General features: G+C 46.0%; 5 protein-coding genes across 5 annotated transcripts; 2 read left to right on the top strand and 3 right to left on the bottom strand.

The window, feature by feature from the left end:
• Positions 1 to 759: 759 nt before the first annotated feature.
• Positions 760 to 2,280, top strand: F4812DRAFT_417712 (uncharacterized protein). The gene has a single exon (XM_047933194.1). The coding sequence runs from the start codon at positions 1,313 to 1,315 to the stop codon at positions 2,201 to 2,203; it is 891 nt and encodes a 296-aa protein (XP_047792786.1). The 5' UTR covers positions 760 to 1,312; the 3' UTR covers positions 2,204 to 2,280.
• F4812DRAFT_417711 (NAD(P)-binding protein) lies at positions 2,281 to 3,709 on the bottom strand. Its single transcript, XM_047933193.1, has one exon. It carries the CDS (start codon positions 3,478 to 3,480, stop codon positions 2,389 to 2,391), a length of 1,092 nt encoding a protein of 363 aa, XP_047792785.1. The 5' UTR covers positions 3,481 to 3,709; the 3' UTR covers positions 2,281 to 2,388.
• A 3,358-nt stretch (positions 3,710 to 7,067) lies between these two features.
• F4812DRAFT_417709 (uncharacterized protein) lies at positions 7,068 to 8,216 on the top strand. The gene is made up of 3 exons (XM_047933192.1): positions 7,068 to 7,535; positions 7,625 to 7,722; positions 7,803 to 8,216. The coding sequence occupies exons 1-3, from the start codon at positions 7,341 to 7,343 to the stop codon at positions 7,969 to 7,971; spliced, it is 462 nt and encodes a 153-aa protein (XP_047792784.1). The 5' UTR covers positions 7,068 to 7,340; the 3' UTR covers positions 7,972 to 8,216.
• Positions 8,217 to 8,531: 315 nt separating this feature from the next.
• F4812DRAFT_417707 (uncharacterized protein) lies at positions 8,532 to 13,078 on the bottom strand. The gene is made up of 4 exons (XM_047933191.1): positions 12,060 to 13,078; positions 11,494 to 12,000; positions 9,431 to 11,424; positions 8,532 to 9,374 (listed from the first exon to the last, which is right to left on the bottom strand). The coding sequence occupies exons 1-4, from the start codon at positions 12,549 to 12,551 to the stop codon at positions 9,128 to 9,130; spliced, it is 3,240 nt and encodes a 1,079-aa protein (XP_047792783.1). The 5' UTR covers positions 12,552 to 13,078; the 3' UTR covers positions 8,532 to 9,127.
• Positions 13,079 to 13,173: 95 nt separating this feature from the next.
• Positions 13,174 to 17,761, bottom strand: F4812DRAFT_267414 (mono-functional DNA-alkylating methyl methanesulfonate N-term-domain-containing protein). The gene is made up of 4 exons (XM_047930859.1): positions 16,615 to 17,761; positions 16,039 to 16,553; positions 15,648 to 15,973; positions 13,174 to 15,594 (listed from the first exon to the last, which is right to left on the bottom strand). The coding sequence occupies exons 1-4, from the start codon at positions 17,644 to 17,646 to the stop codon at positions 13,766 to 13,768; spliced, it is 3,702 nt and encodes a 1,233-aa protein (XP_047792782.1). The 5' UTR covers positions 17,647 to 17,761; the 3' UTR covers positions 13,174 to 13,765.
• Between the last annotated feature and the right edge of the window lie 838 nt (positions 17,762 to 18,599).

Raw genomic sequence — 18,599 nt, 5'->3', positions numbered from 1 at the left:
GATTACAAACAGGTAATGTTGTTCAACAGGACGAGATAAGAGGATCTCACCAATCATCTACATTATGACGAGCAGTATATAGTATTAGCCAACGTATTACTATATGAGTTATGCCTTTGTTTTCTCAATAAGCGGTCAACATTGAATCGTTAGTGATCACGATCATGGAGTAACCCATCCATTACTTGGTATAATGATATATATCATACAGCAAAGAATAGTTCTCATCCGATTGTTTGGGTTACGTAACTGAAATTTATTAGGAGGATGAAGCCTAACCTTATCCCCGGTTGGTAGTGGGAAAAGTGGAGCCACCAAGCCCGGTGAAAACCGGCCATGGCCGGAATGATTCCGGCCTTTGACATAATCACTACGGAGGTCCATCCCACAGGTTTCATCAGCTAAATTGCACAAAGCTTTCGTACTAAGCTTGAACCAAGTCTATTTTATGTCTCTACTTATTTCCTCAGCTTTTAAGTAATCCGAAAAGACATGATATAAGAGCTGTCATCTCAGGTCAATTCAATTAACTTTCTTTTCGTTCTACGGCTCCGGGTTTGAATGCTACTTATCTTAGGTAGATAATCAACCAACTAGCCGATGCAATCTCTCTCCTATTTCCGCTTGAACAGAATATATGATGGATCAATAATTATCGGAACGGCGCTACACTTCTTCTGTCAATGTTACTTAGTGCGTAAAGCTATGATAAGTTGTAGGAATAGAAATGTCGCTTTATTAACCGCACTTTAGAAGTCATTCTCCATGGACATGTTTCACTTGGTCTATCATTTGATTTGATAAGTAATACATTGATATGGTACCATCTCAACTTCGCATATCCCAAAATCTGGTTTGTTACCTATAATCCAACGTGAGCATCGTCTTACAAGCTTTATAAGGTGCCTAAACAGGCTAATACTATTATGACTCCAGTATAACACCCCTTACGCTAACTTTATAGATGGATTATGTGACCATTCGCTAACACAAAAGTCCATAATAGTGCGTTATAGAAAAGCTTGGCCTTCCTTCAAAGGCAGGTTCCACTCGGTATATAGACCAATCCGATTCTTTTCAACTCCAGGGATCACGTTAAAGCTCAACCGTATTTGTATAATTCCATAAGCTTCAATTTCGAGGTAACCACCTTCTATTGGTCCAGGTGATGAACCCTGCTACACTTTTCGCCTTAAAACCTTTCAGCTTTCTCTAAAGTCGAAGCCGTATCGTCTTCTCTTCTACTCTTTTGGTAATTCGTTTTCTATCCTCACAAGGTAGAAAATCTCCAGATCTTGTTTGTCGCCTCAAAATGGTTAACTTTTACCATTTTCGGCTGAGTCGCCTTTTGGCGTCGTGGTGCATCGCAGCCACGATAATATCATGGGTGTCCACGGTGAGGGCGATTGACTTTCCGGCAACTCTGGATGTAGACATCGTATATCCGCGCAACGGTACATTCGCACCCACACTACTCACGCCCATCGTATTCACGATCCGGAACCCCCAGCTTGCCGCTCCTCTTGACCTAAATCTTGACTGGGCCATCTATAGGAACGATCGTCCCGTCGGCGACGGCCCATGGTCCGATGGAACTAAGCGTCTCATATGGGCGACTAACCCTAACGCGACCGACCCTTTCTTCGTATACGCATACACCTACAAGCTCAATGTCGAAACCTCCTGGTGGTTACGATGGGAATTGTCCTGGGGAAACTGCTCCCAGTCTGAGACCAACCACCCTAATTTCAGCTTTAACCGCAAGGTGAATGTTGTTGAATTTACCACCAAAAACGGCTCGACGCAGTTCGATCTCGCCACCGTTAACAGGCCTGGCGATGACACCTGTGGAAATGTTACGGACACACGCGTCTCTTTCAACGTGACGGGAGTTTTGGATACCCGTGATGCGTACAAATACGACGACATAGATACGTGTGCCGTCCTTGCGCCGCCGTCCAATATCACCGCACCACCTCCTACAAGGACTTGTGGTCCCGAGATAGACGCGTCGGCAGCGTCCAGCATTTCAGCCGCTATCACTGCGACGGCGTGTGCTTGGTTTCCCGATCCAGAATTGAGCTGCCCGCCCGAAAAGCCGAGCAGCGCCGTGAGGGGCATAGGAGGGCCATTTTTAGCCGGAACAGCGACTTGGCTGAAAGTGTTTATGTCTGCTAGCGTTGCTTATATACTTGTCGCATGAGGTGATAGTTACTTGTAGCATCTATCACTGTCTAATATAATTGATTGATTTAGGAAGTACCCATGCATCAATACGCTCAGATCTTTGATACAGTTATTTGATTCACCCTGTACTTATTTTGATTTAATACCAGCTGTATGAAATTACCGCGGTACTAAGTATTATGTATTACTTGATACCGACACCTACGATTTGTTCTTTTCCAATTCGGCCTTGACCTCCTCGACAAATCCTTGCTTCCACGCCTCCTCTCCCCTCGTCGGCTTCCAGCCTAAGCTCCTCGCCACAGACGACACAGTCCGCGAGTTGCTTATGAAAGCCTTCTCGATAATTTCCTCCGGAGCCTGGCCGTCCATCATATACTTTCTTCCCTCCGCGAGCGTAATACTCTCGACCTTGTTGCTCGGGATCAGACCCTCGGCGAAGGCCGCATCAGCCACCCCCTGCGCCACATCGAGCCATTGGTGTCGGCCGTTGCCGCTGAAGATGATGCCCTTCTTACCCGACGGCACGCCCTCGCCGCCCTGGGCTATAATACGCTCTACCACTAGGAGGTAGAGGTCCGCTAGGTCCTCGACGTGCACGTGGTCCCATACGCCCTTGCCGTCTCCCAGTACGACACCCTTCTTCAGCTCTAGCACGGCGCGAACGAGTGCGGGTACCTGAACACTCGTTTTGTTGAAAAGGCCCGTTCCGCGGCCGTAGATAGTTGGGCTGTTGATAATTATGGATTTAACGCCAAGCTCGATGGCCAGGTCAATCGCACCAAGCTCGGCCGTACGCTGGTGGTACGGGCCCTCCCGCACCTCGCGGTCCTTCTCGTAGCCGTATATATCATCCTTAGCATCGTCAAACTCTTGGTTCTCGGGCTCTACCCATTTCTTCGAGATCGGGGTGTCGCTGAAGTTGGAAGTGCCGGAGGTGGAAACCAGCCACACGTCGCGCCCCGTCGCCGCCTTGCGCTGAGCAAGGCCGCGGACTGCGGCCTGGATGGAAGCGGGATGGAACCCCACGGTGGTGTTGATAACGACGTCATGCTGCGCCGCAGAGGCAACTATAGCGTCGATATCGTCGATATCCTTGTAGAGAATGGGCTTCACGCGGGAGCCGTAAGCTGATGTGATTTTGGCGACCCTGTCCTCACCTCGCAATAGCACGGAGATACTAGCACCGCTAAGAGCTGGAGACTTGGAGTTAATGAAGTGGTCTAAGATGGTACCACCGATGAACCCGGTAGCTCCAGTAAGTAAAATCTGGGGAGTCGTAGAGGATGCCATGTTTTTAATAAGTAACGATTATGAATATGAATATGGACTTAATGGCTTAAGATGGTAGGGTAGGGTAGTATGATCTCTCGAATCATCAACAATAGGAACACAAAGAAGACTTATATACCGTTACCTACCTCCTATATAGGTACCTATATATACGACTTTATTACCACCTTGTAGTTTCAGGAATATTTGTAATACTACTAGCACAACATATTACCCAAGATTGCGTATATTGCGGGCGCAGGTCCCGGTGATAGCGGACTCATTAAATGGATAGAGATATTACAAAGCAACCAAAAGCGGCGCAAAATTACCCCGACTCTCATTAAAGTTACCGGTGAGTTAAGCGGTTTTTCAAAACGACTTGTTTTGTATCTCATCTACATAGTACAAACAGAAGTCTTCGTAGGCTTATCTACCTATCATGTTAGCACACAAGTAAAGAGAAATTAAACTGCTTGTCTAGGTAGTAGGGGAGCGAGTAAATATCCATTTATAGTTGTCTCTTTAAAATTCAACATCTTACTAGGATTTGACCCTTATCCAAAACATCTTAGAGGTTACTGTCCGGTCTCTTTTACTATTTTAGCTTCCAACTAGCTCGCCTACTAGTGCACACCGAACGGGCCAATTTTATAGCCTTTTGAACTTAAGAAAGTACCCTCCTTATATTACTTTGGCATACCTGTTATCGAATATGATTCTCAAATCTAGTCGATACTTAGATACCTGCCTACTTAACCCAGAAGGTGAATGAATAAATGCCAATAATTGTAAGGAGTTTAAGAGGAGTTAGGAGTTAAGATCCACTTTTTTCCGCTCCCAAGCCCACTCCCGCCCTTGGCAAGTTATACTACTTCTCTACAAATACTCTGACTTTCAAATCTCGCTTGGTGATATATAAAAGGGCAGAGTTTTCTCGTTAACTACCTACCTAAGCTGAGAATTATATCTGTCTCATGTTACTTCATAATTCTATTTAGTATTTATAGTCAAGATACAATATAAGTGCAGAGGGGGACACAAGTCTAGTAAGTCAAATAATAGGAACTTCTAGTGGTCATCACCCCTTCTGAGGTAAGTTGATGAATGTTCTCCGGACCTTATAGACATGGTGCTTTACAGCTACTCTATAGGTAACTCATATTGTTTGTCTTCTAACGTAAGTAATACCTTAGATACATACCGGCGACCCTAAGGGAACATTTTGACGTTCCCTAATATGAAGGTACATAAGTATCTACTTAGCAAATTATACTACGATGGTAACTATATTGTAAACTTCGATAAAGGTACCTCATCTGAAAAATAGTGCGTTTTACATAATGAATTTAGTTCCCACGGGTACAGGTAACAGTCTCTCATGCAACGGTCTACTAGGTAAGGTAGGTGGTTTTTTCTATGTCTTATGTTCTTACATTACGACGAGGACATAACCATTGAATCTTCGATATGCGTTGCACAGTATCAGGCAATATTCATATGTTGGTAAGACTGCCACATCACACTTGCTGTATCTGTATCACTTTCTATTACCTAGTGCCAATATTTTGCAAGTCTCGGTAACAGCTTTGATTAGCTACTAGAGGCTAGGTTCCAATTAAGTCAAACCCGTACACCGGTATAGTATAAACAAGCTTCGTGAAATCCTCTTACCTGATAGTTTCAATCGAAAGTTGCTGGATTAACTTTTTAGAGATATTATTGCTACCTACTATTAAGATATAGAGAATATCCAACTCATTAGGGGACTCAAGAGATTTCATTCCAAATAATTCTAATCAATTCCTCTATGGTCTCAATAGACGATTGCCTACCTACCAAGTCTCGATAGCTATATTTTGCCAACAAACTCTTCTCAATTAGAACATTCGATTAAGTGTTATGCTACTAACTTAAGTTCTTCCTGACCCATTTGTCTAGTAGTTTCTGGATGTTGCAATAGGAGCCATAGAGAGACATTAAATCTAATTGGTCGAGTCCATAGTCTTTGTGCTTAATAGCCTACCTAGGTACCTTAGGTAGTCTTGGCACATGAAACCTCTAAGATTCAAGCCCAACCCTAATAAGTTTCGGAAGTCTTGTTAGGACCTAACGCAGTAGTATATGGAGCTGTTCAGCGGAGGTTCTGCCAACGAATAATTCGCAGGTCGTTCAAGTTATCCGCCTTTGTCTCACGACTACCTAGGTACGTTTTTAAAAACATCTAGTTAATTATGGTATGAACTGTTCTGTCTTTACAACACATGTCTGAATGTACACCCATCATAAAACCTCTTTTTCGGTGGGTTGATTTTGGTTGTCTGATTACAATAGACCTCAACAAGATCCATATACGAGAAGTGGAGCTTTAACCCACTGCTAAATCGTAAAGCCGCTCTCATGAGCGAAACAATTTCTTCCGCGTAAATGTCGTATCGCAGAGCATTCCGAACCTCTCGTTTTAACTTGTTGTAATTAGCGGTGACAACGAATACGCGACAACCGTATGCCACATCGAAAAGTCCCAAACAATTAAGCAACGGGATCACGATGAGCTCCAGTGGATCGAGCGATTTGTTGTCTTTACATGCACCAGTCCCAGGCCATATTCACGTCTTAATGGAACGTCGGATGTCGGTAAATTTACATCTTCTCATTGCGTGGGTCCTGAACGAGCCGCAACACTCTCGGATTCGTTGACTCTTCTTTTGCCGTATATGTTCGTTCTCCAAGGAGACTTGGTTAGAATCGGAGCAGCCTTTCCTTATCGTCATAGCTTATAGGTACCTAAGGTAAAGAGACATCTAACCTCTGATCTCGATCACCTGCGAGAGCTTCGTAACTCCCCGTATTAGTTCCATTCTAGATAGTTACATACCCTACGAAACTGATGTAACCTTCCATCGGAATAGGGCTGGTTAAGCATAAATGCCGACAGAAGTGTCAAGCAGTAGCGTCTACACTAAAGCCCCAGTGTCCCAAATTTTCTACCCTTCTGACCCTTCTGCCAAGAAGTCTTTGCATAATAGATCTTTCAGCTGCACCGGCGTGATTAGCGGTGAGGCTGCAGCTGTGGTTACTCGAAGAGTTGATTGGTGGATGGTGTTGAGATGATGGGGAGGGCTCTTGCTACTCGATGAGCTAGCTCTACGTATCGAGATGGTCAGTCTATGCGAAATGCTGACCCGAGATTGCCGAGACACCTTAAACAAAGAGGCTCTTGTAAGATAATCATGTCATCATCATAAGTGTTATTATCAATAGGTTATTAGTGACTGTGTCTCAGATATCTAACTCTATAGCTGACCTAGGTAGGTATCTAGGTATTCATGAAACAAAGAATTTATGTACTCTCCTGCCACTGTCGCATCATGTCACCCTTCCCGTCGTAGACGCAGGTACCACCTAGCATTGCATGCCATGTAGCGTAGTAGCAGCAAACCCATACCTAACAAGGCGAATTCGGTATATATCAGCCGGAACCGGCTCGGAACTCTTATTTTTTTTTTTTTTTTTTTTTTTTTTTGCGGAGACGGGACCCCAGACCCAGAACCGGTTATTGATTGGATCTAAGATCACGACCCCGACCTCGTGTCAATGTAATACGAGAATTGGCATTCGTATTTGCTACCTCATATGGAGCAACGTTCTGACGGGCGGTCGTGACGGCGAGCGGCCGCATTGAACCGGTCAATTTAGGCGTCACGTCGCCAGAGATGAGATCTGTATATAAACTCAGCTTCCTCGTCCGTCGGTCTTATTCTTGTCTCATCATCATCAGCACATCGCCTATCTCGATAATATCTAATCTTCAAAGAACTATCTTACTATCCTAATAAGTAGTAATTCTTTACTAATTCTCCCTCCCCAAAACCGCCAAGATGAAGTTCTCCGCTGCCGTCATGGGTGCTGCCCTCCTCGCCTCCGGCGTCTCCGCCGGCAGGGCCATCGTCAAGAACAACTGCCAGAAGACCGTCTACGTCCAGTCGTACCCCTACGACGGTAGCGCCCCTGGCCCCTTGACCACCGTCAAGACGGGAGAGTCTTTCTCCGAGGACTTCCGTGCCGCCGGTTCCGTAAGTTTCACATTACCTACCTCCTTGATACCAGTTATAATAGGTACCTACCTATAGAAACCAATTGCAGAGCTAACCCATCCACGCAGACCGTCAAGATCGCCACAAACAAGAACCTCGATGGACCTCTCTTCTTCGGCTACTCCTTCTCGGGCAACCCCGACCGCGCCTACTACGAGTTCAGCACGTAAGTTTCGCCTTTGATGCCAAGCAGATAGGTTAGGTACCTAATCTTAAAAAATCCCATACTAACATAAAGCCCTGTAGCGAATGGGGCAACCCCTTCGCCGACTCCCACAACGTCCTCACCCCCGGCGATGGCTGCGAGCAGTTCAACTGCGCCGCGAACCAGGCCACCTGCTACAGCACCACGGCGCACAAGATCGTCTACGGCTGCCCCCAGCCCGTCGACCTGGAGGCCGACCTCTGCGTCTGAGAAGTTTGACGACGAGGCGACGATGCCCTTCCTCTCAAACCAGATAGCGGCAACTAGGCGGAAACGCTTGGCCCCTTATCTGTTTGAGCTTCTCGCTCTCTCGAGTAAGCGGGTGAGAGATGATCCGATGGAATTAGATATCCCTATAAGCGACTGCTGAAGCTTATGCGTTGCGTCTTTGGAGTACATAAGAAAGTGTGCAACGCGTGGTAGAATATTTTTTAATAATAAAAAAAATATCAATACCAGATGTTCTCTTGTTTCCCGTGCCGTCCGCCTAGTTACTCCTCTTCGTCTATTTTTAAGCGAAGCCGAGCCCGTAGTAGACCTCTGTTGAACTTGTATTGGCAGAAGCGTAATACCAGGTTTTGTTTGTCTGTCACAGAGAACCGGTTTGATATCTTATACAAGGTAGTAACAGGATTATTCGTTACCGAGTGAAATCAAACAGCATAGAAACATTTTTCTTGGCCCACGAATAACTCTAGCTTACGTACCCTAGCCGTGGGAGCTCTACGGTTATCCGAATATAGGACAACTAGAGTCGATGGGGTTAAGATGCAACACTACCGTGTCTTAGACATATATTATTAAAAGAAACGGCTTCTTAAGTGATACGTACAACATCCATGTTATTATATCTTAGGTTAGGCAGCTCCTACGTTCGAGGGCCACTTTTTTAAAACTAGCATAACTCCAGAGGATACACGAAGCTTACCCATTTGCTAAGTGCTTGAGATACGGAAGACCCCTATAAACTGGTTAAAGGCCAAACGCTAAAGGCTGATAAGACATTACGAGGCGCCCTGTAGGGAGTTCCTTGCGAAGGTTGCTAGCAATAAAGCAATGTCGAAATAGCTATCACTTAACGCAGACGTAAAAGCATCCGCAAACTCGGTTGAATTTTCCCCAGTACCTACGAAGTACATCGCATATGAGACGATAAATCCCGGTAAGTCGAGATCGAGCCATCGTGCTTCATTCTAGAATGCTTGAGAACCCAGTCCATATACCGCACCGTTTTGTGCCCTCTCTGGCGTCGACTTCAAAAATACAAGCAGAAAAATGCTACGCTCCCATGTGTTCATGAGCCGTCTTAAATGCACATTCGTATCTCAGTCCTAATCTCTCCTATTAACACCACACTCGACTTGCTCTAGTTGATATCAAACAGAGGCTTGAGCTTGATAATAAGTTGCCATTCCTCGTTCGACACTTCCTTGCGGTAGAACTCCTTGAGTGTGTCGATACTGGCTCGGGAAATTAAACTGTAGAGGACATCTTTCTCCTCTAGTTGTCGGCCATATGTGGGTTGGTGACCGCCCATTTCGATCTTGATAGCTACTGAGGGTTGACCTTTCTTGCAAACCGGTATCTGTTTGTGGTCTCTCTCGATTGATGTCCTAAGAAATTGTTAGTTGGGTCAATAGAGAATTCGCTGTATCGTGATGTCACTCACACTCTGCCTAGGCTAATGACCTCCTTGGCGCCAGTTGTTGGGTTTTGTTTCACGGTAGCAATTGGCGTATTAACCTTGAGGTTCCCATCCACCACGTCAACACCAATAACAATAGGGCTTGTCTTGTTGAAGACAGCCACAGTGTTGAGGACACAAGGGAAGACTGCAAGCATCTTGGATTCTTCCTTTTTCTTCTCCAGCTGCTCCTCCATATGCTTCGTGAAAGCATCAAAGAGATGGTAAATGATGTCGGCAGTGAAAACCTTGATACCGTTCTCATCTGCATACGCTTGTGCTTCCTTGTCGATCTTCACATCGAAGCAAAGCATAACGGCATAATCCGGGTTCTTCTCAAGCATAGTTGCACATTGAACAACGTCTCGTTTGAAAACAGGACCGATTCCAACGTTTGCCACTGGGATCTTGCAGTCTTTTAAGAAATCAAGTAACGCTTCAAGAGAACCTAGTGTCGAAGCTTGCACGCTGACACCGCGGCCAGTTGTGGCAACGCGACTGAATAGCTTGTTAAGATCGGACTCAACCTCCTCCGCAAGATCGTCCTCGTCGTCGTCAGGGCCAACTACAAGCAGTCGCGAACCGGCGATAGCACCCTCGAGACCGGGTGCACTGATCTTCACACCCATGGCTGCCTTAACTTCTTTGTTGTGGACATATTGAGACTTGACGCGCAATTCCTTCATGACAGCTGGCGTCAATAGTGCGCGGATGTTGGTTACAATGGCTCCCTCCACACCGCACACTACTATCCGATCGCCTTCCCGAAGAATACCGTTGGATAGAATAACATCAATAGTCATACCAAATCCTTCGATAGCCTTGACTTCAAGAACAGTTGCCTGAACTTCGGATAGGTACATGAGGGATCCCACCATCCTCTCTTGAGTTAGTTGGATGATTAGCTTCAGCATGTCGGGAATACCCTCTCCGGTGTGAGCTGAGGTTGGTACTAGCGACACATATCTGGCCATGGACTTGTTCTCGTAGTAGAGTTCAGCATTGAAACCCTGCTCGGCAAAAGCAAGCTTTGTCTGCTCTAATCGGTTTCTGAATTCATTCTGAACACCCTTGTTCTGAAGTGCCAAACTTTCTTGGAAGCCGTTGTTATCAACCTTCTTCCATCCATAGAGTCGATCGATTTTGTTGAGTGCGACGATGAAAGGGGTCTTTCGATCCCGGAGTAGTTTCATAGATTCAAGTGTCTGAGGCTCGAGACCGTGCATGATGTCAACAACCAAGATGGCAATGTTACAGAGCGAGGAACCTCGGGATCGAAGGTTAGAGAAGGACTCGTGACCAGGCGTATCAATAATCAATAGACCCGGGACCTTGAATTCGAATTTACCATCCGGATTGACCACAGCTGTCTTCTGCTTGATGGCATCGACAGGGAAATATGTGGCACCAATCTGTTGTGTAATACCACCAGCTTCGCCTTCTTGGACGTTGGTCTGTCTGATCTTGTCCAGCAACTTCGTCTTTCCTGTATCGACGTGTCCAAGAATACAACAAATTGGAGAACGGAGGTTATCCTTGGACCTTGCAGCCAAAGCGGCTTGATGGGCCTTCTCCCGTCGCTCAGCAGCCTCTTTCTTTCGCTGAGCTTCTGCAGCCTGTGCCGCAGTCTGTACTTCGTCCTCAGAGGATTCATCCTCAGATTCAGATTCTTCAGATCCAGGTTTGGGTCGAGAAGGTATAGCCTTTCCTTGTTCGGCTTGTGCTGCTGGCGTCTCCCCTTCCTCGTCTGTTTCAGCATCCCAGCTATCCTTTACCTTCTCCGTCTCCTCAGCAGCAGCGGCGGCTTCCCAATCCTCTTCAATATCTTCTTCTTCGGCTTGTTTTTGTTTGGCAGCTTTGGCGGCTGCCTCGGCCTTGGCAGCTTCTTCAGCGGCCTTTTTCTCAGCCTCCCTTGCTGCAGCTTCAGCCTGTTGTTTAGCTCGTTCAGCAGCTTCGGCTAAGGCCTTTTCCTCGTCGACCTAATAAACATAGGTTAGAAACTGCTAGAGGTGCAGACACAGGACGGACGCAATGGCACTAATAAATACCTTTTGATCATTCTTCTTTCCACGCTTCTTGTCGTAGACGACCTTCTTCTTTTTCTCCTCGCCGTCTCCAGAAGGACCAACCTTAATACCAGCAGCAAGCATCTGCTGAAGCTTTCTCTCATTTCTTGCCTTCTCTTCCTTTTGTGCCTTGGTAAGGAATTTTCCTTCCTTCTTTAGCTGTTCAATCTTTTCCTTCTCTTTTTGCTTCTTCCGAGCTTTCTCTTCCTCTTTTCGCTTGGCCGCTTCAGCTTCTTCCCGCTCGAGAGCTTCTAATCTGGCTTTTTCTTCAACCGCAAGACGCTCGGCCTCCTCTCGCTGCCGTCGTAACTCTTCCTGCTGTTTCTGAAGAGCTAACAGGTGTGGGGGGAGTTTTTTCCCCTTCTTGCCTCCAGCTGGCTCGGCTGCTGGCGCTGGTTCAGGGGTATCTTTCTTCTCTTCCACGACAGGCTTCGTGGCCTCAGCAGCCTTAGGGGCAGGGGCGGGTGTAGGTGTCTTCTTCTTCGCGGCCTAAGGAATCGCAAGTTAGACAATAAGGTCAACTTAAGACTCTTGAAAATTTTGCTCACCTGTTCCTTTTTCCTCTGCTTTTCTCTTTCCTTCTTCAACTTTTCCTTCTCGGCCTTAGTTAGTATCCTTCCGCCTTCTCCCGTCTCTTCGCCATCTGCCGCAGCCGCAGCCGCAGCCGCAGCCGCAGCAGCCTTAGCAGCTGGTTGTTTATTTTGCTTTCCACCCTTTCCTTTCTTTTCAGGTAGTGCGAACTCATCTTCTATGTTTGCTTCTTCGGGGGCTTTGGCTGCCACATCAGGTGTGGGTTCGGTGGTGGAAGCGTCGCCGCCGTCAACGAAGTCCTCCGACAGGCCCTTCTTCTTTCTCTTTTCCCTGTTCTTCTTCATCATGGCCATCAGGCCACCAACAGGTGCATCGCCCTCCTCATTATTCTCCTCGGGGGTTCCAGCAGCAGGAGCGGTGCCGTCTCCATTTGCAGGTGCTATCGACTCGCCCAATTCCGCTTCCCAGTCATCAGCTGCTTTTTTATTTCCCTTCTTCTTAGGCGGCATGTTTGCGGTTGGGTATGTCGCGGCTTGTTGATATTAGAGGAATATAAATATTTAATAAAATAATTGTCTAATACCTAGATAATTATTAGACACTAATAATCCCTCGTTACAATCGGCGAAGTTGTACGAGAGAATATGAATATGAAGGTATGAAGATGTGTGTGTGCTTCACAATATGACTGGAAGTTAATTAAAGATGGTGGAGTTGGCCGCTGCAAAACGGTGCAAAACCCACGGCGAGGGGCAAATTTTAAGTCGGCAGGGCCTTAACATAGAGATGCCGGAGGCACAATATCAAACTAGCAAGACCTAGTCGGAAGAATGCAATCACTAGCGGCAACAAGCAAATCACTTTTTCGCCGTTTCACCAATGTTGACTTATTTTTATAAAAGTCAAATGGAAGGAAATCTTTATTTCCTTGCAACGTGATTTCCAATTGTCGGACGTAAGATGTAAGAAGGGTTAGGGCCGTTATTGCCTTCTTTATGGCGGGGTAGCAGGCTAAGCAGATGGAGGCAGTGATGACGCCAAGCGCTGTACTGAAATGCAAATATTTCTGTGAATTAAGGCTGCACAATTACAAAGAACTAGCTTACTAAAAACAAAAAGTTTAGCGAGCAGGCAAGTTCCAAACTTGGTAGCCAGGGTACCTGAGTACCTACCTACCTGTACCTAAGCTGCTAAGGTAGCTTATCGATAACTGCCGATTAGATAACCATTATCGGCAACCGTTTTACCCCTTTTCTCAGGACTCATCATAGGTATGAACTTGATTCTCTAATATCAAACATAGCAAGCAGTGACACTACACTCACTTTGAAATTTACCAAGTAATAATAATTTTTTCATGCGTATTCCACCATGGGAAAGTCTGACTTAACTTTACTCAAGCGATAGCATAGTCAAAATGCTTCCACTTGAAAACTTCTCAACGGTTTCTGATCTGATATTCTAGAGAGTATGGTCTACTCTAAGAAGTCTTTCCTCCCTCCTTGCCCGCCGCAAAACAAGATCCTGACTGGGAATAAGAGGTACACCGCAAGTGTTGAGATTTTAAATCTACCTGGGCCATTCTCTTTTCTTCCACGATAGCCAACCACTAACATTCAACTATGCCGATCTGCATCAATTCCAATTAACATCGTAAGAAATGTATTTGGATTCGGATTCACGTCAGTTCAAAGCTCCTAACCTAATTGCAATCAAATCGAAATCAAAGGACGGGAGAAAGATAATACTTCAGGATACTGTAACCCAATTCATAGCACGCCGTGTTGCTATCAAGGTCTTGTTGTGACGACGATATGGAATCATCCTCGTCTAGGGGTTCCAGAAGCTCTTGAAACCGTCGTAAGTGCTGCGGCTCTGAAACAAGCTCTTCCAAGGCACGTTTCTCAAGGCATCGCTGCAGAATGTCCCCGTCTACTTGCATATTCGACTTAGGATCAGCTTTGGGCTCAAGGTCAGGATCATCAACTCTATCCGGCGAGGTATGTGGACAAATTGCAGGAGACGCCATGGCGAGGTTTTGGATGAATCTAAGGAATCGCCAAGCGTCTTCTCCCAAGAGGCAAAAGTGCTGAAGTGAGCCATCAATAGTAAGTCCTACGATATCCGATCCGGAAGGGCTGCTCTGAAGGCAACCGTAGCGCGCTCGCTTCTTAGGCGAGTTCCAAGGAGCCCTTATATATCCTTGAGCAAACCTCCTCACAGAGCCTTGGAGCTCTGCTTGAAATACCAAGCTCAATGGCCGCTCATTCTCAACAGGAGCCCACAAACCATGAATCCCACACATCGGATCGGATAACATAGTTATAGCGCTCAGAGGTGTACGTACTTCGATTGAGTGCAGCCCGATCCTACAGGTGTCATCCGTATGCAGCCGGACCATCGGACCGCTGTCGCTAAGCGGTTCACTTTGATAGTCGAGGATTACCAGTGAGTGTTTGGTAGTAAGTGCATGCAGCCGTCCATTTACGACCTGCATCCATGAGGCTGGGGATGGCAGCTCGTGTTGTCTAATAACTTTGAACTTGTTATGTTCAATTACGTGATACTGAACGCAATTTCCGACGCATAGGAATACTCCATGTTCATCTGTGGCAACCGACCATATTGGACCGTCCCGTATCTTCCGGTCAAATTTGGTCCAGAAACGTATACGCCGGGGTGAATCAGCTCGAGTCGGAATATCTTCAAGATCGGCTGAAATGATTAGTAGGAGGCCCTCATTATCTCTCCTACGCATAGCAAGGACGATCCAGTCTCCGTGGAAATTTCCAGCTCTATAAGACCACGTCGTGAGAGACATAGCTCTTGTGTCTGGGTTCCCAAGCCCCGTGATGTAATCCGCGCCGTAGTAAGTGTAGCCTTCGCTCAGTTTTGCTCTTTCCAGGGGTCGTGACAAATCACACCCCGTCACGGGATCCAGAAAATGCAACGAAAGAAGCCCGTCTTTCGAAACCACAGTAACCAGTGCCTCCAATCTTTTGTAGTAGAGAACTTTGACCGGTGTCCCATGGACAGGGAAATATCGTGGAACCAATTTTGGGCGAAATTGCAATTCGGTAACCATTATCCGTGGGCCAGTAATCATCACCATCGTCGACTTTCCGTATTCCGGAAGCTGTTCAAATAACGATGCCACGGAATTTATCGGCGGAGAGGGCATAGAGGGCCGATCACCGTCAGTCGGCCAAACACGATTGATTTGCTCAAAATGACCTCCTTGGCGTCCCGTTACGTAGCTTGTCATGAGCGTAAGCTCAGCGTCAGTGCACACCAATACCGAGTCAGGGTCTCCAACAATGCTACCGGGAAAAATTTGAGAAGGTGACACACCAAGTCTATCCTTATAAATCTCATAGTTTTCCGGTTGCGACTGGTCAAATCGAATGGTAAGCACATCTCCATTTCTTGTCCCAGTCACAATAACTGATTTGCCAGAGCGTTCGCCAAGGCTGACTATACTTGTCAAGGCCCCAAGCGCATTGTTTCCTATGATATTCGCTGTGCTGATATTCAGGCTCGGATTTGTTGTAGCTTAAGATATATATCAGTATAAAACCTCTCCGAGCTTTTTGAATAGGACCTACCAGAACGCAATTTCAGTAGAATGGGTGTTACTGACGCTTGTCTGTCTACTTCAGTGGGATATATTGCAAGGATTTGATTCCCACTTTGTTGAAGGCCTGCCAAGACTACAAGACTATTTCCAAAGTCTTCAGCCGCAAGGCAAGTAACTTCACCTTCAACATCGAATACTTTCCGTAGGGAAACTTCAAGGCCGATAATTCCAAGCAGGACAATACTGAACCTTGATCCAGAGTAAACAGCCAGGGCGATCACGTCTGACCTTACAGTTGCATATGCAACAACACTGCTGTGGTCTCTGATCACATCGCTTATCAAGCTTTGGGAGCTAATATTTAGATTTTTGTTAATAATTATCACGACCCTCGTACCAGGAGTTAGTGGAGGACTTACCAGCCTGTTGGGGTGGCAATTGTGATATAGTTCGTCGTGATTTGTATCACACCGCCATCAGCTTCATAGACAGCTAATGTAGTCGAAGAAAGGTCGTACGGTGTGGCCTCGTGGTCTTTCTCTGATGCCTCGGCGAGATCCCGGGTTAAGTGCAGAACAGCAGATTCATTAGGAAGGGCTAAAATAAGGTAGAAGCCATCTTCCGCGGCGCCGCTCAATTCAGAGATAGCCCAGCACTGTCTAATGTTAGAGGAATACGTGAGGTCCAAGCCAATTCTGGCCTGAAACCCATATCGAAATTCCGTAATAGCACCACTCATGCCTCTACCACTGCAAGCAAATATCTTGTCTTGCTGTGATAGGACTATACTTCCATTGCTTGCCAAGGAGGAAGAGCTTGGATCCTCATTATTCTCTTCGACAATTCCTCTTGCTGAGTTAGTCAAAGTGAAGTCTACTATTGGAGACCAATTCTGAATGGAGCCAATTCTCTGCGGAGACTGCCTTGCTTGAACCTGTGCGTGATAATAATATTAGCCAAGGCGATTATACCCATATTAAGAAAGGGGAACCTACATTCCAAACCGCACCTGGGCCGGAGTCCCCGCCAGTGACCAGAATATCTCCAAATGGATGGAATAGAGAGGCGAAGGCGGTGTCAATGTTGCAGTCCACAGATCCCATGCTCACGCTGGTTTCAATTTCAAATTCATCACCGCATTCAAGGAAATTGATGAAACCGTCTTCTCTTGCCAAGTATATAACGTCCTTGCTGTCGTGGTATGGGGGGTGGCGTATAGGTCTAGTCCATGCTGTCCATAGCGGTTCGCGGGTGCCATGGTGTAATGAAGTATCTTCCCGATTTACCAGTTCAAATTGGACAAATACCGGGGATCCACTCAATATATTTGAACAAGTTGCTGTAATCTTCTCCGTGATTACCAAGAATGCATTCCGCACTTTCAGAGGTACAACTAGTAAAGGCATACGGTAATCGTTGTCAAGACGATAACCAAACTGCTCATCCATAAAGGTCTCTGGGATGTCAAACCTACTATCCCATTCATATATTGCTAGTCTTGAGATTTCAGGCTGGACCAAAATAACCATCATGATTACTTGTATTTCATTCCCGTGAGTTGGATGTAGGAATTCAATCTTGTGGATTATACCCCTGACCGATCGCGCTGCCTTGTTCTTGATGGGCTGGAAAGGCTGCTTGAGAGCGTATTGGGCTTGCAGGTGTTCTATCGAATGAAGTTGAAACATGATAAATAGGGTCTCAGAACATGCAACAACTAAAAAGTTGGAAGAAGGGTCGATAGCCATGTGGAATCCAGGGCAAATGAGACGTTGCGCAGGAATTGTATGGGTGGATGTAAAGAAGACCCAGCTGTCGGCTGGGCCCTGCTGCAAGAACAGAAATACCAAGTCGCCCCTTTCAAGCACCAAGATTAGAATTTGAGGAGGAAGTCTGGTGTTGACATCTCGAGATCCTCGAAACGTGGTTCCCATGGCAGCCGTTTCCGAATCACCTTCCTCGACTTTAACGTGTGTATTGTCCTCGTGAATCTCGCTGGCTTTCCGGTAATACTGAGGCGAGCCCATGACCACAGCATTTCGTATCCTGGAGCCGAAGTCATTCTTTCTGACGACATCATGGAGCTGTCTATCGCGGCCAAGCTCACATATTTGAACACAATTATCCTAATCAAAAGTCAGAATACCTTAGATAAGTGAGAAAGGATATAGCATAGTGAAGCAAATCAGCATATAACAACCACTCCTTAAACCAAGTCGTATAGCACTTGTTCCTGAAGGTTATCTAGACATTAATCCTACTGCAAACAAAGTTGGCAGAGGTCATTTAGATCAATGATTGTTTGGGCCTCTAATGAATGCCTTCACAATAAAATAAGGTAAATGAAATGCTAGAGAGAAAAAGAACTTACACCAATTAATGCAACATCATTGTACCGGGCTGAACGAAGCTGCACAGGCAACACCCATCTCGTAACAGGGCTCTCAACAACAGTTCTGGTGAGTAGGCCACAAGTTGGCGGCTTCGAGAATGACTGCCTCCCCGTCTTACGATGAGGTGTGGTATTTTCCCTCATAAGCTCGTCGGCAGTGATCGTACGCGCCACCCATTCATCATTTTCCAGAACGTAAGTTTGTAGCGACATTTTAAGTTGTTAAAACGTACTGCTGGTCCTGGAAACAACGCAATAAGGCTGTATATCGAGCTGTAACTGTGAACCAAAATGGCCAGATGCTAGAGCCAAGGTATAATCAGGCTGAAGCTTTCGGCGATGTTGACGGAAGGATGTTCATTAATATCTAGTCAGGAGGGATCCGCAGTCGGCTCGAATAGCACTTTGATAATTCTCAAATCTAGAATCGGAGATCCGGAGAAGACCATGAAATGTTGATAGGTGATCTGTAGTAATAACGTCCCAGACTTGAGACAAATAGAAGTTCGGATTCGTTGAATTAGAATTAGAAGATGTTATAGGGTAAGGGCTTGAGATATGAAAGGTCTTCAAAGGTAATGTTATGCT

The sequence above is a fragment of the Daldinia caldariorum genome (genome assembly GCF_022478825.1).
Source record: "Daldinia caldariorum strain CBS 122874 unplaced genomic scaffold F4812scaffold_3, whole genome shotgun sequence".
NCBI lineage: Eukaryota > Fungi > Ascomycota > Sordariomycetes > Xylariales > Hypoxylaceae > Daldinia > Daldinia caldariorum.
Note: the sequence above shows the minus strand (reverse complement) of the source record. Positions and strands in the feature narration are given on the sequence as shown.